This window comes from Rousettus aegyptiacus, unplaced genomic scaffold, assembly GCF_014176215.1.
Source record: "Rousettus aegyptiacus isolate mRouAeg1 unplaced genomic scaffold, mRouAeg1.p scaffold_m13_p_1, whole genome shotgun sequence".
NCBI lineage: Eukaryota > Metazoa > Chordata > Mammalia > Chiroptera > Pteropodidae > Rousettus > Rousettus aegyptiacus.
This window is the reverse complement of record NW_023416284.1, coordinates 58951766-58968871: the sequence shown is the minus strand read 5'-3', so window position 1 is coordinate 58968871 and position 17106 is coordinate 58951766. Positions and strand designations below refer to the sequence as shown.

Below are 17106 nucleotides of genomic sequence, written 5' to 3'. Positions count from 1 at the left end.
TGGAAAAGGCAAGAGTTAGTGAGTAGAAGTGTTAATCCCAATAGCTTCATTCACTAGTTTGCTGTAGTCTTTTCAACATCCTGTGCTGTGTCCAATTAGATTAGAAATTACTGCTCCTTTGGGTAGGGGGAAGGGGACAGCTATAAAGAGGTGGACAGATGCAGAAGGATAGGGTGAAGTGGTAGAAACATTCCTTCACCGATATTAGGTATAAGTGTCATTTTACATATAAGTGAAGAAATGAGTATCAGGGAATTTAAATTACTTTCCCAAGCTTATATGGCTTTTGTGAGTGTTATAGTCTATCACATGAATTTAGGTCTTTCTGACCCTAAAACTTATGCTATTAACATCTTTTCTAAAAAGGCTACAGAATATTCCACTGAGTGGATTTGACATATCACTGTTTTCTTGTATAATATAATATTTAGGTTTTGATCCTCTTTGTATATATATTTGTTCACAGATTTCTTTTCATCTAGAATTACTTATTTGTATGAGAATCTTCAGAGTAGAATTGCTTGTTTAAATGTGAACATTTTAAGGCTCTCAATACATACATTTCTATTACTTTTCAAGAGGAGCCAAGCAATTATTTTTGGCTCATTTTATTTAGTAGACAAAAAAAGATTTGTTAAGTGGCATTTCTGTTTTTTCTATTGAGAGTGAACTTTATGTATTTAAACAGTTGTGGTTGTATGTGTGTTGTGTTAACCAGTGTGTGACTGGTTTTGATGTCACAGTATCAATTCTTCTCTAGTTTTCATTTCATCTTCATTTATTCTCTTCACAGCCAAACATTGAAGGAATGTTTATTCCGGCTGTCAGCACTTCTTTACCACTCATTTACTACTCGACACATTGTAATCTGACTTCCTGCCCCATCTCCCTGGACTTGTCCTTGCCAAGGTTACTAATGACCTTCTAATCCCTAAATCCAGTTGTCACTTTTGGCTCCAGAAATAATATGCCATTTATTTTTTCCTCTTAATTTTTAAAATTACAGTTTTAGTTGGCATTTATTTTTTCAATACAATTATAAAGAAGAAATTACACACTCATTTGTTAAATGATTGATTGTATGCCACTACTTCAAAATAACATCATTTCTTTCCATAATTACTTAAACCTAAATAACCATTCCACTTCTTGAACAAACACCCCTTACTAGTTTCTTCAAGGATTAAAAACATTTTTTTTTTCAATAAATTTGCTTTTCTAACTGTATTATTCTTCCCTTGTCCAAAGTTTGTCTACCTAAAATATTTATTAGTTAAGAAGCCATTTGGATCTTTTTCCCAATCTGGATCATGATAGAACTTTGCCACATTGTGAAATGGTTAGCTTCCTATAAGGATGCTGGTCTCCTACTTATGACTACAGGATTTATCCATACTCCTCTTTCTATCAAGCCTTTGCTGTTGTCATTTTAGAGAAGGGAAGAGAGGAAAACATTGGTATAATTACCTAGGAACTCCAGCTGAAAAGTGGAATCCATTCTTGAGCATTTTGTAAATAATGTATATCATAACCATCTAATGGATCAAATTATGTTGTTGGAACCTAAGGGTCCTGTGTAACATTTCTATAGTAAAATAAGTTTCAAGTTCTAAACATCCAACTTACAAATGAATCTTTGAAATAACCTTTTAAAAAGTGACAGGATGTCTGTCTATGTTTTCTGCTATAAATTATGTCCTCGAATTTGCCGTTGTATAGCTAACTATATTAAGTGAAATTTAATTTAATTTGATTTTTTTTAGGCAACCCTAAAGATGTTGTTGGATCATTTGAAATTGGTGGCTTCTTATCATGAAGTGAATAAAATGACCTGCCAGAATTTGGCTGTGTGCTTTGGACCAGTATTATTAAGTCAGAGACAAGAGACTTCCAACCATAACAACAGAGTTTTTACTGATTCAGAAGAACTTGCGAGTGCTTTGGATTTTAAAAAACATATTGAAGTTCTTCATTACTTACTTCAACTCTGGCCAGGTAAATGATTCTATAGAAATATTTTTCTCTTTGAGTGATAGGGTGTTTGAATTAGCTGATCATTAAATATGCCCAAATATGATTAAAGAAAACATCTCTGGATTTTACTTTTTGAAATAGTTATGAATTGATACCTGCCCTTTAGATTTCTCCAGTTAAATTTTCTGCTTTTGCTGATAACATTATAAACATATAGATCAATCTGTACATTTTGGATTTGGTCAAATCTGGATTTGAATTCTGGTTGTGTCACTAATTAACAGTCTGACTCTTGGGCAAGTTCTTTAACATCTTACAGCCTCAGGATCACCTTCTATGATAGGGACTTAATAGTATGTTTCTAGAATTAATAGGAGAATTAAATTTAAAAATGTATATATAGATGCTCAGCACAGCTCTTGGTGCATAATAGGTACTCAGTAAATATTAATTTTTTTACTCTTCTCATTTTTAGTTCAACTGATGTGAAGCAGAATTTATATTTCTCCTTAAATCAGTTCTTCTTGACATGTTACTGTAGTAATGGGCATTCTTCAAATTATCCTGGCTTCAATGGACGATTATCTCTGATTTTTTCATCTTTCGTATCCATCCCTTATTCCAGTGAATAACAAAAGACTGACAGTTATTTTCCTAATATACCTCTTACGTAGTTTCATAGCTAAAAGGAATATGGATGTAATTGAATTACATCCTATATTTAATTTCCAAAATTTCCTTTCCCTGTGGTAAGTACCCCTGCTCCCTCCCTCCCACCCTGCACAGTACCAAACAGGAGAGTACGTAGGTGCCTAGTGGCGTGCAGAGTGGTAGAGTACTTTGGTTCTGGAGTTGGGCTTGGATTCAGACCTGGCCTGTGTCTGTCATCAACACTGTGGGCTTAGGCAAGTACCTCGGTTTCCCTAAACCTCAGAGTTGTCGTGAAGATTCAGATAAAACATCTACGGCAATGAGCAGAATGTTCAGAATAAAGTTGGCCCTCAATAAATGTGCTTTGTTACTTTTATAGATTTATATGAGAATAGATCAAAGTACAAAGGAATGTTTGATGTAGACTTTTAAAGTAAATCTAATTTTTTAAAGTGAATTAAAAATCAAGCTAATAAAAATTTCTTTTTTTTTAAAATTTTAATTTTTATTTTTTATTAAGGTGAGGCAACCGTTGGTTGATCTCACAGATTGCAAGGACCTTACCTCAGCTTACAGTCCTTCTTTTTTTACACCTACAGCACTTGGTCTTCCTAGGTGGTCTCCCATCCAAGTATTAACCAGGCTCGACCCTGCTTAGCTTCCGAGATCAGATGGGATTGGGCTTGTCCAGGGTAGCATAACTGTAGGCAAGCTAAAAAAAATTTTCAACTTTTAAATTTGTAAAGTTAATTTTTTTCTCTTTTTTTAAACACAAGCTTAAAAGTCATTTCTATTTTATATGTTAGCTGAATTAGTATGTATTAATAATTATTTAAAAATCCGGAGTCAAGATTCTCTGGGTAATTGGTCTGACTTCTGTATTTAGTGCCTAGTATAAGGGATCCCTCAGGTTAAAGTATTAAATGAGTGTTTCCTAGCTTTCCCTAAAACTGCTTTAATTCTAATAAACATCAGGAATTAAAAGAGGAGTCATCTTATCATTCTAGTCACAAAGGAAAACTTGCTTGCCTGGAGATATCATTAAGTTTATCAGTACCTGAGTTCTTTATCATTAATTCTATACCAGAAGTTAATGTCATTTCATTATTTTGTAGTAGCCACCTTAGTTTTGGGTATAGGAATTTATATATTATGTTATAGAAAAAGCAGGTTTAGATTTCAGATCCACAGTATTTCAATGACAACCTTAAACTGACTCCAATTACAAAGATTTGTGTTGTTGGATTTAAAAATAACTGCCCCTTTTACACAACCTTTTATTTTTATTTAGTTATAGCACCTCAGACAAAGGACTGAACAGAGCAGTTAGTTTTTCCCTCTGAATTATTTGCTTTTGGATTCAAGAAAAGGGAGAAATCAAGTAGATGTCATATAATTACTGAGCTTGAGAAAATTGATGGTGACATTGAGAATGGGCCATAGCATATTAATTTGGTGAATGCCCATCTCATGCATTCAACATGTTTTGGCTCTCCTTACTATGTATATCTTACTTATTTTTCTTTTTGGAATTTCCCTTACTACAGAGGTCAAAAGAGTTGGTTCCACTTTCCCTCCCCCTACATTCTTTTTTACTTTCTTAACTTTTTGTTTCATGTTTTTGTTTGTTTGTGTGCTTTTTACTTTTGGGCAAAATTATAACTTGCTGTGAGCTTTCCGTTTGATAAATCTTATTTTCAAAGCAATCTGTTAGAACCCTAACATGTTGGCACTGGAAGGTAAAAATCATCCTGCCAGTGGTTTTTCAGATTGTTTTTTTGCCAAAGTCCTAAGTTTCATTGGAAGCAGTGTTAGGGCCAGATTGGCAACGGGTGGGGGAACAAAATGGAAACACACTTCCCTTTTGACCAAAAACAGTCTTTTCAATTTTTTTATGTAATGGGTTTATACAAAATTGTTGCTTTTGAAAATAGGTTTGCCGTTTTAAAAGTATTGAAAATTACCAATAGGCTGCCATTTCACTTTACAGATGGAAAAATAGCTTTAGAGAGTGTACCTCCAGACCAGCTGTTTGCCGTATTACATTAATTTCCCCTTATCCTTTTAATTTCATTTTTCTCACTAGCTTAAACTTCATGAGATCAGGGGCTATATTTTGCTTACCCTTATCATTGCAGGTCCTAACAGAGTACTTGGCACTAACTAGACAATATATTCTGTTAAATAAAGCAATTATACTATAGATAAAAGGCTAATAAAGTGAGAATTAAAAATATAAATCTTGTAGAAAACTAGATAAGAAAATTAAGTTTCTTAGTACTTATTATATTTTGAAAGTTTTTCAATAGCCTTATAGACTGCATTTTTCATTTTATTCTGTTGAAGGTGAGTATCAACAGTGCCGGGAAAATTAGAACTCTTTTTGAGAGTTAAAATTAGCCATTTTCTCTTCATAATTAATAGGAAATCATTCTACCTTCAGTTGTTTAAAAAGCCAGTGAAGTTGATTTTTCAGAAATTATATTTGTAGTCTAAAAAATGTAAGTATTATAATAGGTTTTGTAACTATTTTCCAAGAAAATTTACAAAAACAATGTTTGAATATGGACTTGGTTAAACAACTTTAAGCAACTGGCCACAAAATAAACCTGGATTTTGCAAGTGAATGTCAGAAAATGCAGGCACAATAAGACAAGCTTAAACACAGTCAAAAGTATTTCACTTTGGTTGGATCAGAAACCAGATGACCTCAGGGTTAGCAGAGTGCTGTAATGGCTTGGCAAAAACAACAGGCAAGACACTTAAGCTCTATGGAGAAAGAGAATAGCTCAGAAAATGAAGGGAGAAAAGCAAAGATTGGAAATAAGCAGCTAGAGGAGAAAAAGAACTATGGATAATCAAACAGTGCAAAAATTCAGATATCCATGCTGCACATTCTGCAATTTCATTAGTTAATGGCATGGGACATTCTATATTAATACTGTTATTAAAGATCAGTTTAAAGTAAATACCAGACCTTTATTTTCTAGAAAATTTTAGATCAAGAGCTTTTAGCTATTCATAACAATATAAAATAACCATTATAAAAATGCAAATAAGTGGAAATGTTAAAAGCATACCTATATACAGTTATCAAGTATTTTAATGAAATCTAAGTTAAAAAAGTTATGACTATCACAAAGTCTGGAAAACTAGAACCATATATATGTTAATGTTATTTTTTAAATATTTTGTGCAGTAGGAAACAAGTATTCAGTATGCGTTGGAGACTATAAAGTTGGTATGCTATCACCGACGATTTGTTCTCTTAGAGAAGGACAGTGTAAACAAGAGGCACTTATTAACAGAATAAACAAGCAGAAAGAGAATGGTATTAAGGACAGGTTTTAAAAGCTATGCTTTAACATTTAAATTAAGTTTGTTTCATATACAGAGGAGCCTTAGAAAATGTTTTGTTCAATATACAGTAAAGAGTAAATGGTGAAGCCTTGGTTTGTTATGAAATAACGTGTGTCTCTATGGTAATCTGTATGGCCAGCACAACACATACCCTTAGAAGGAATTAGTCTGGATATGAGGAATGTTATTTGAGATTATGAGATACCTAACCAGAATGGGAAAATAAAATATCTGTACTATTTTCAGGCAATAAATGAAGACTTTTAGTAGCTAATGCTGTGTAATCAAACTCAGGTAACAAGTGGTGAAGTCTAGTATTTGCATTTTATCAAAGTGAAATTTGGGCTGCTTAGTAAATTATGACACTGCCGCTAATAGAATTGCAAAAAAACGCAAAGGTCAGAACTTTTAGTGTGAACACTTTAGATGCCTTTGCCTCATTTAGATGTTTGCAGACAAAGGAACTTTTTGTTTTGTTTGTATACCAACATACCTTGCCTGCTTTGTGCTGTAGCTTTTAATGTAGAAGCTACCAGCTTAGCTACTGTTTATAACTAGATAATAATTAACTTGCACAGAAAGTTAACCAACATTAGAAATTCAATTTTTGGGGGGATGTTATGATATAGCATGAATTAGCACCACCAAACATTCTACTAGCTTCTGTCCCTAATCTTAACTATGTCTGGTAATAGAAAAAATAATTATGGAATGCTTTCTTTTGATAGCATGCATGTTTTTGTTTTAATGCATGTTTTTAGTTGATTATTAAATGGCTTATCTTTAGCTCTGTTTTTTTTTTTTAAGGCCAGTTGGATTACTGTCACAAAGCAAATTTATTGTTTGTTTCTAGTGCATCGTTTAACTGTCAGAGAATCAACAGACAATGTGTTCCCAGAGGAGAAGTCTTCTCAAAATTATTTGAGGAAGAAGAAAGAACGACCTAACATGTTAAATTTGAGCAGTAACGATTCATCAAGAGTACTGAGGCCACGGCAAACCAGATTAGATAGTCCACTTAGCAATCGTTATGCAGGAGACTGGAGCAGCTGTGGAGAAAACTACTTTTTAAATACAAAGGAAAATTTAAATGATGTGGATTATGATGACGTCTCTTCAGAAGATAGAGAAAATGGAGAAAATTGCAGCAAAATGTATGGACCAGATATAATGATTGAACAGCCAATTCCCATGTCCAAAGAGTGCTCATTTCAGACATATTTGACAATGCAGACAATTGAGTCTACAGTAGATAGAAAAGTCAATCTCAAAGATCTACAAGAAAGTATTGATACTTTGATTGGAAATCTGGAGCGTGAGCTCAACAAAAACAAGCTTAGTATGAGTGTCTGAGACTGAGGTTTTTCATAATGTTTTAAAGTTTCAAATCTTTCCATTTTCTTATACCTCTCACAGTGATTAAAAAAAATTTTTTTATTCTTGAAACTTTCAGTTAATTTCTAATAAGTTAAATGATTCAGTTAAAAATACTACTCATTAATATAATTTTTACTTATCTAATTAGAAAAATTTACTTGGGGTAAAGATAACTTGGACTTCTTGTGAATATTTTAATCTTGCCAGTTTTATGTAGATAACTTTAAATGCACTTGTAAGGTTCAGATAAGTTATTAGCCCTCTAGAATTTTGTACTTTATAGGAACTGCTCTTCTGCAGCTGAAACAGATGTTCCTTTTAGAGGAACATTGTAGCTGCTTAGTCCGATTTGCAGTATCAGTCCATGTACACTGCAACATCATTTGTTCACATTTCATTTGCAATGCAAATGCTGCTATAAGAAAACATTTTTGTAAATAAAAGTAAAATTATACAAATATTGATGTATTCTGTATTAACATTTAGTAATTATTTAAGCTTATTAAAATTAAATATTTTTATAATCCTGAAAATATGTATATAAGTACATATATGTATAGGTATTAGAATAGGGGGAGGGATGGGCTGCAGAATCACGTTTCTTTAGAGTATATATGTCATGAGGCCAAAATCATTAGCTTAAAATGTCTTTTTCAGGGAAAGAATGTTTAAGTTAGAGGAGGAGTTGCATAGAAACACATGAACCAAAACACTAGATGCATCTGAATAGAAATAACAGATTCCTTTTTTTCGATTTACAGAAAGTCAGAATATCCTCAATGGGAATTCATCTTTTAAATTGAAATCCTCTAACTGCTTAAAGGCTTAAGTGCCCAGATTTCTGCACTGGCGACATACACTATAAAAAACTTCTCCTGTTCTATGCATTTTTATGTTCCACTTTTTAAAAAAAGTAATTATACATAAAACATATTTATTTATTGTAGTACATTTATAACATTGACTTTATAATTACCTTCATTTGTTCCTAAAAAAATCTTGCCAGCCTACTACATGTTATTGATTTTTAAAAATTAACTTATTTTGGCTAAGTATATCTACATGGTAGTCATAGCAGTCAGCAGTGTTTGAACATTTAGAAGCCTTTTTGAAAATTAAATTGGAATGTATTTTTTAAAACTTTTATACCTACAAAATGTATAATTTTAAAATTATAAATAAGATTTGAATTACCAACTTAAAGATGTAGCAGCCATTAGAAAACCTGACTTGATGTTTTTCTAAATATTAAAGTATTTAACTATTTGTATGCAATATACATTGATAAAAGAACATCTTGTTATTTAACTTGAAAACTCAATTATTAAGAAAATAACTATTTTTATGTGAAATTTTTATTTTTTAAAGCTTTGTTAAACAATTCAGAAGAATACCAAAAGAATATGTGACAGTTATATATAGTGAGTAAACAGTCAAAAGAAATGTATTTAAATAATTTGTAAGAAGACTGTCTCAATCCTTTTGTTTGCTATATCATGTATATTATATGACTTGAATAAGTAGTTCCACAAATGTAAAAGTTATATTAAAATATTACCTTGATGTCATGCTATTATCATAATGATTTTAAGCATCATTTATTTTAATGTCATTCTTTTTAAACATGTTAAAGTATTGGACCATATGTATTATCCATAAATATATGTAATAAATTTTTTTGGTCTGTAATTGAATTTTTCAGAATCTAATATACTTTAAGGGCCATACTTATTTTGTTATATTATTTTGGATTGGAATAATTTTAAAGTTAGTCTCTACCATTTTAAATGGAAAATACAAAACATCTTTTGTTGTCTAAATCACTGAGTCATAACAATAAACCTCTTTGACTCTGCTGTATTCAGTAGTACTCAATAATTTATGCCTTTTTAAATTTATTTAATGGTGACATTGGTTAATGAAATCCAATAAGTTTCAGTTGTATACTTTAACAGTAAATCATGTATATATTTACACTGTGTTCACCTCCCATAGTTAGATTTCTTTTCTGTCACCACATATTTGACCCCCTTTACCCCGTCTACCTCTCTACTTCTCCCCCACCCCTACCATCTGGTAACCACTAGTCTATAGTCCATGTCCATGAGTCTTTGTTTGTTTGTCCTGTTTATTTGTTGCTTTTAGGTTTATATTCCACATATAAGTGGTATCATGTGATTTTCGACTTTTTCTATTCTGGCTTATTTTGCTTAGCATGATTATCTTGAGTTCCATCCATGTCGCAAATGGCAGTATTTCATCTCTTCATAGGGCCGAGTAATATTCCATTGTATATATGTACCACAGCTTTTTTAGCCAATCATCTGTCATAGGGCACTTCAGTTGCTTCCATGTCCTGGCCACTGTGAATAATGCTGCTATGAACATCGGTGTGCAAATTATCTTTTCGGATATGGGTTTTCAAGTCTCAGGTAAATACCCAGTAGAGGGATTGCTGCTTTATATAGTAGATTAATTTTTAGATATCTGAGGAAGCTTCATACTGTTTTCCATAGTGGCTGTACCAATTTGCAGTTCCACCAGCAGTGTATGAGGGTTCCTTTTTCTCTGCATCCTCGCCAACACTTGTTATTGCTTGTTGATGACAGCTATTCTAACAGGTATGAAATGGTATCATTGTGGTTTTGATTTGCATTTCCATAATAGCTAGCGATGTTGAGCATCTTTTCAGATATTTGTTTATGCCTTTATTTTAAATGGCCTTTCAGATATTTTTCAAGTTTTTATACCTGCTTTCTATAATATCCTGGGATCTTCCTATGCTGTTAGACTGTCAACTGTCATTCCCTTCGAAGCCTGCCAGCTCTAATATTTTTTAAGATTAAGAACAATTTTAAGTGTATATACTTGAAAAAAAATTTTAAACAAAAGTAAAAGTGTTCTTTTCTGCCATCTACATCAGTCCTATTTCTCAGAGGTAACAACCAGTTTTTTAAAAAAAAATTTGTGGAGGAAAAAAATGGTGTAGATGATAGAAGTGCTATTCATCCCTCTGGCAACCAAATCAAAGTTGTGACGGAAACAAGGAGCAGCAGCAAGGAGAAATCTGGGATCTGGATGAATAAGCCATATAACTACAGAGAAATCCAAGAAAGCACCCTGCAGCACAGAAAGGACCAGGCAAGGACTCAGGGCTGCCTGGTCCTGAGTGGCTGAGTGAGATGGAGGCTGTGGCAGCGGCAGTGGCAGATGCCTCTTGAAGGGGCCACATCCGCAAGCAGATTTTTGCAATAATGGACCTGCCCTCTCTGAGCACCAGTGCCTGTTCAGCTGCACACAGGGGGCACCAGAGACTTACAGGGAGGCATTTTTGGAGTGAGAGCCAAGGAGAGACTCAGTACAGAAGTGCTGGTGGTATCCATTGTTCCCTGTTGAGCCCTCCCCTCACCAGTGTGCTGAACACAGGGCTGGCATAGCTGCGATGTCATCAAACTGGATAACAGGTCACTGTGCCCAGAGAATTCCCTGAAACCTCGCCTCCCCCAACTCGTGGCCCCACCCAAGCCACATCCAAGTGTATCCTTGACGAGTCAGGTGCTCCTTGCTGAGACTCACACTGGTGGAGGCAGTTGACCTCTGTTTCTGGTGTGACCTTTGAGGAAACTACAAGTACAGCATCTGTGGATTGCTTACAGAATCTTAACAGGTGGCCCTAGAGGGGTAGAGGCTTGGGCTGAACTACTCTCAAGACTGTGCTACTGGACACCTACTTCACAATTCACACTAATAAGACTGGGTGTCATAGGAGCCTTGCTTTGTACGTAGAAATAGACACAGAAAGGCAGCCAAAATGGGAAGACAAAGAAAGCAGAAACCATATGAGAGAAGAAAACAGAGAGCCAGATATAATAAAGTAATCTAACAGGTGCAGAATTCAAAACACTGATTATAAAGATGCTCGATGAACTTTTGGGAAGTGTAGATAAATTCAGTGAGAACTTCAACAAAGATAAAAAACATAAAAATGAAAGTAGAAATTATAAAAGGGAACCAGTCTGAAATGAAGAACACATTATCTGAGATGAGAAGTATATTAAATAAAATAAACAAAGTAAATAAAGAAGAGGATCATGCGGCCTATCTAAAAGACAGGACAGCCAATCAGGACACTCAGAATGGCGAGAAAAAAGATGTTGAGACTATAAAAATAATTTAAAGAGGATGTGGGACACTATTAAGTCTCCATATATTCGTCTGATCAGCGTAACAGAAGAAAATCAAGATATTGAATAGTTGTTTGAAGAAATAATGATAGAAAACTTGCCTAACCTGGTGAAGGAAATGGACATAAAACCCCAGGAAGCTCAGAGAATTCCACAACTCAGGGATCCAAAGAGGCCCACACCAACACACATCGTAATTAAAATGCCAAAGGTTAAATACAAAGATATTAAAAGCAGCAAGAGAAAAGAATAATTACATATAAGGGAATACCCATATGACTGGCAGCTGATTTCTCAAAGCAAACTATGCAGGGCAGAAAGGCTTGGCAAAAAATATTCGACAGGATGAAGACCCAGGATATACAACCAAGAATAATTTATCCAGCAAAGCTATCATTTAGAGTTGATGGACAGATAAAGAGCTTCCCAGACAAAAATAAATTAAAGGAATTTATCACCACAAAGCCAGAATTACACAAAGCCAGGAAATGTTGGAGGGACTTTTTTAAGAAGAAAAAACATGTATCAAAAACAGGAATAAAGAATGGTAACAACTCCATTCCTATCAGTAAGTACCTTAAAAGGAAAAGAATTAAGTGCTCCAACCAGAAGATAGAGTGACTGAAAGGATAAGAAAACAAGACGTCCTACATATGAAAAGGAAGAGAATGGAAAAGGATATTGATGAAACTAGAAGGTATTTAAGTAAGGTAAAGAAAATAAACACTATATGATTTCACTTATATGCAGAATTTAAGGAATAAAAAGAACAAACCACTCAAAAACAGACTCACAAATATAGTGGACAATTTGGTGACAGATGGGGGCAGGGTTTGGGGGACTGGGAGAATGTGGTGAAGGGTTAAAGAAGTACAAATTAGTAACTGATGGATGATGATGGGGTTGGGGAGCACGGCATAGGGAATGCAATAAGCATTAATATATTGGCTAAGTGGCGGGTCAGGGGAGGGAGGGAGCAATTGGGAGGATCATTTTATTAACTATATAGATGTCTAACCAGTGTACTGTATACTTGAAACTGAAATTTAAAAAATAAAAAAATTATAAACAGTAAAAATTTTTTGAGGTAACATTAATAACATTATATAAATTTCAGGTATATAACTTTTTTTTATTCTTCAGCTGCTACCTCCAGCACTTGAGAGCTATTGCTGCTACTTCTTGGTTTGTCATTTAATCAGTATGTGTTGATTGTCTATTATGAATGACAAGCAATTTACCTCACTCCATTTCTCCTCTCCATTTTATGTTTTTAGTTGTTCTTTTGGATTCCTTTATAATTTTAGTAATGTTTATCTCTTGATCCATTGATTTTAAACAGTATTTATTGACTCTCTACCATTGTCAAATGACCGATTCTGTACTTTCTGTCCAATCCGTTACTGCCCTTTACTGCCTAATTTCTCTAAGCTACACTATTAGTTGATATAATCAACATAAATGACCCAAAATTTTCAGAGTGTTTTAGCTTTCATCCTGGGATTTCCGAAGTGTATCCTTGCCTATTTTTTTTTAATAGAAGAAAAATACCTTCTTCATGATAACCCTCAAATCGTATTAAGCTTCTTAATCAACTTATTAAACTTGGACAAAGTGGTTTTTAGCTATCATCCTGGGATATGTTTTCTTTGCACACCTAGCTGTAATCCTGCCTTCCACACACAAATGGTTTGTGGTAGATAAGCTTTGGGTCCTTGCCTATCTGACAAGGCCTTTTCTTCTCTATGCTTCATTTTGATTGGACCTGCAGTTATAGGTTCAAACTCATTTTTCCTTTAGAACTTTGAAGGAATTTCTCATCTAGCATCCAGTTTTGTAGTAATCCAGGCAAGAGAGATGGTGATTCAGACCAGGGAAGAAGTAATAAAGGTAATGAGAAATGGCTGTATTCTGGATATATTTTGGAAGTAGGAGCCAAAAGAACCTGTCAAAAGGCCTAAGCAACTGAGGTTGGAGTTACCATCAAATGAGATTGGGGCAACTCCATTGTACTTTTAAGATGAGCTCCTCATAGCAGATGTTGATATTATCAAAATAGTAGATATCAAAATGTCTTATTATGTCCTGTTAACCGTAAGTACTAATGTTTCTATACCTGATAATGATGTCCATAGGGTCACTGCAAGAATAAGAAACCAAGAAGACTTCGTATATATCTAAGATTTCATATATAGCAAAGTCCAAAGTAATGCTGTCTGGAAAATTTCAGATCGTGTAACTTTATATTAGGGACCGTAAAAACAGGTTTGTAGTGGTGTGGTTTCTGAAAATAATTTAGTTTCCAGATCACAGAATGACCGAGTCTTTGGATTTTATAATTAAAAACATCAAGTTTTAGGTCCTTAGATGGTGATAAAATTGTTTCATGTTTAAGAGTAACAAGTACTGATTTGAGTCTTACAGACCTAAGGACTTTGGTACAAAAGGAAATGCCCAGTGTTCATTTTTAACTTAGTAAGACTCATATTGTGTAAACATTGAAGTTCCAGAAATCAGAGTTCTTGATTGCATTCTGACTCAGCCAAAAACTGACTGGCTAATTCAGGCATAAATTGAATTTATTTTAAAAAACACTGTACAAGAGGAAAGGCTGTTTTGTGGTGCTAAAAATGTTTTATATTTTAACCTAGATATGAATTTTCACAAGTATTTACATATCAAGTTGCATATTTAAGATTTGTATCCTTTTTTATAAGTCACACCTCATGTTTTTAAAGTTGTTGTTGTTTTTTTAATGGGAAAGCTAGAGCAACAGACTTGGAAAATAAGTAGAACTAAGAGAGGCTAGGTGATCAGAATAACATCAACTAGAGCTATGCCTGATTAGGGTGCTACTGCTGCTACCAACTAGCACCAAACACGGTTCCCCCAGGCGCACCACTGGTTTAATTATAAAACATCCCTATCTCTCTGGGTCATTCCTATTCAGAGTTCCTGAAAAGAAGCATGGTATTGTGGCCCACCTTCCAGGAGTCAGAAAACAATGAGCTAGCATCCTTTCCCAGAGGCTTATGCATGGTAAATTCTATGAATACAAGAAGAGGGTTTAGATACCCAATGTTCTGGCTATGCTACATCCTGATACTATGCACTTAAGTTTGTCACTGCTAACACTTTAGGCCAAGCCACTATCATCTTTCAATATTTTCCTAGTTTATCTCTTTGCTATCACTCTCCTCTCTCCACACCCACAATCCATTCTATCCATAGAAGCTTAAGTAATCTCTTAAAAAGATAAACCACATCATTTCCTAGGCCTTTCCCCTTGCCGCCTGTGCTCTAGCAACACCGAAGACTGCCTTCCTGTCTAGAGATCTTTGCAATTGCCATTTTCTCTGTCTGGAATGCTACTTATCTAGATTTTACTTGATAAGCCACCCCCACCCTCCTTTTTGCCATTTCACTTCTCTGCTTCAATGTCACTATGTATGTAGGCTGATTTGAGAATTGGGGGAGGAAGATGATGGACATTTCTGTTTTCCTAAAAAGTACCAAATAGTTGTGGTACTATTTGAATGAACTCTACACATTTGTAACTTTGGAGAATGTTTACATTTAAACCAAATTGAAGAACTTTAAAAAAGCATATCTACATACCCATTGTCACTGTCATATCACTCTAGCTTATTTTCACAAGATATTTATCACTATTTAAAATTACCTTGTTTATTTGTTTGTCTATGTCCATCCTTCTAGACTGTAATATCCATGGTAGCATAGATTATGCCTAGGAACTATAACACAAAAGATGGATGTGCAGTTTATTAATAAATGAATAAATGGAAAAGGATTCTCAGAATAGTTGTCTTTCTTAGGAAAAGACTAAGGACTATGAGATGCAATGTCAGTGTAATTTTTCAAATATTCACTCATGAGTAATAAATTATTAATGGTTAAAGAATAATGTTATTTTTTTAAATGACTTGTGTTTGTTTTGGAAATAGAGCAGCCTTAAGAAAATTAGTGACTTAATAATTAGTGAATTGGTAAATTTGGGGTAATTTTTTGTGGTAATTTTTTGCTCAGAGTTCAGTAGAAGTCATTATTTAAATGTGTAAATGAAAAAATACATCTCACCATAAGAAAAAAGTACATCTCTAAAAGTGCTTTTGTTAAAATGCATCACTTTTTGTGTGTGTGTGAGCAAAAAATGTCCTCTTAATTTTGGGCTGATTCACTTTAGTGTGCACTTTTAAGCAAATGAGAAAAATGACTATTGCCCCAAAGTTGGGTTGACTTAATCCTTATTTGTTTGATAAGGCCCTTGGCACGTGTTTAAGTCATTTGAGCTCATCTTTCTTTTTTTTTTCTTTTTCTTTTTTTGGTTAATGGAGGTATTTATACAGTGTAAATTTGGTGTTGGTCTCAATATTCTACTATTCAAACTAAAATCTTCCAAGGCGTCTAAAATTCCAACTTTAGAAAAGTACAATGGATATTAAATCAAGAAAAAGAAAGTCCCTTTCATTTAAGATGGGTTTTTTGTGTGTGTGAAACTGTGAGACAGCAAGCCTGCAGCTCATATTTTTTTCACAGCTGTAGATATTAAACAGTGACCCCTCGTTCTTGACATTTTTTCAAGAAAAATGATGCAGGTTGACAGCCGGTTTGCGTCTGTTCTTGTCTAACATTTCCCCCGCCCTCTGCCGTAGCCATTGTAAAACCCATCTTTTAACCAAAGAGCAAGATTAAATCATTAAGTGAAAACAGCTTCTCTAAACTGGTAGATAAGAAATGTCAGAGCATAAAGTCCTGTCTGTCCAAGGGTATGAATCTGTGTTTGATCTGTACTTGATGTCAAAGCTCACCTGTAAAGTCAACCAAACAATACATAAAAGAAGGTGCGTTAGTGTCTTTTTCTATCAACATTTTATTATAAACATTTTAAATGTAAAGAAAAGTTGAAAATTATATAGTGAACACCCATATATATCTACTGCTAGAGTCTAAAATTGTGAATATTTTTGCTGTATTTGTTTGATCATATTTCTTATCTTTGCATCATTGGCTTAGTTTTTGGTACATTTCAAAGCAAGTTACAGATTTCAGTACACTTCACAATGTGTCATTTTGGAGGCAAAAAAAAAAATTGAATTGAAGATGGACTATGTGTGATTATAATTAACTTCTAAAAGAGTCACATGATATGAGAATTCACAAATTCTAGCTTTCATTATGGTTAGAAAGATCCAACATTACTCTCAATAATGTCTAAAAAGTAATGTATATTTTGGATATCTTATGATACTTTCCACATTACTTTTAGCTATCCTAGACTTCCATCATCCACAACCAACCTTCACAATTTCTACCACATTCAAGCACTAGGTGGAATATTTTCTTATGATCTCCAAAATATCTTTTTTCAATTAAATTTATCTTTAGAGCCAACCATCATATTGCTACCATAAATGAAAAAGCAGTATCATTTGTCATAAATATGCTAATCATGTTTTTCTCTATACATGAAATAAATTTGTAACGTACACCTTGGCATGCATACCATACTTTGGGAAATACTTAGTTGTGGTCCTCCTCC

The 17106-nt window shown here is 33.8% G+C and overlaps 1 protein-coding gene and 1 pseudogene across 3 annotated transcripts in view; one reads left to right on the top strand and one right to left on the bottom strand.

Annotated features, from left to right (window-relative positions):
• SYDE2 (synapse defective Rho GTPase homolog 2) overlaps window positions 1-9222 on the top strand; it is a 34272-nt gene extending 25050 nt beyond the window's left edge. Inside the window, exons 6-8 of one of the 3 annotated variants that reach the window (XM_016146048.2) lie at window positions 1764-1995; window positions 6232-6279; window positions 6839-6948. In XM_016146048.2, the coding sequence (XP_016001534.2) occupies window positions 1764-1995; window positions 6232-6242 (243 nt within the window). In that variant the 3' untranslated portion in view covers window positions 6243-6279; window positions 6839-6948. Of the gene's footprint in view, window positions 1-1763; window positions 1996-6231; window positions 6280-6792 lie in introns of all 3 variants that reach the window. The other 2 variants (XM_016146047.2, XM_016146046.2) reach the window with 2 other exon arrangements.
• Window positions 3216-3334, bottom strand: LOC118607435 (annotated as a pseudogene).
• Window positions 9223-17106: the final 7884 nt, after the last annotated feature.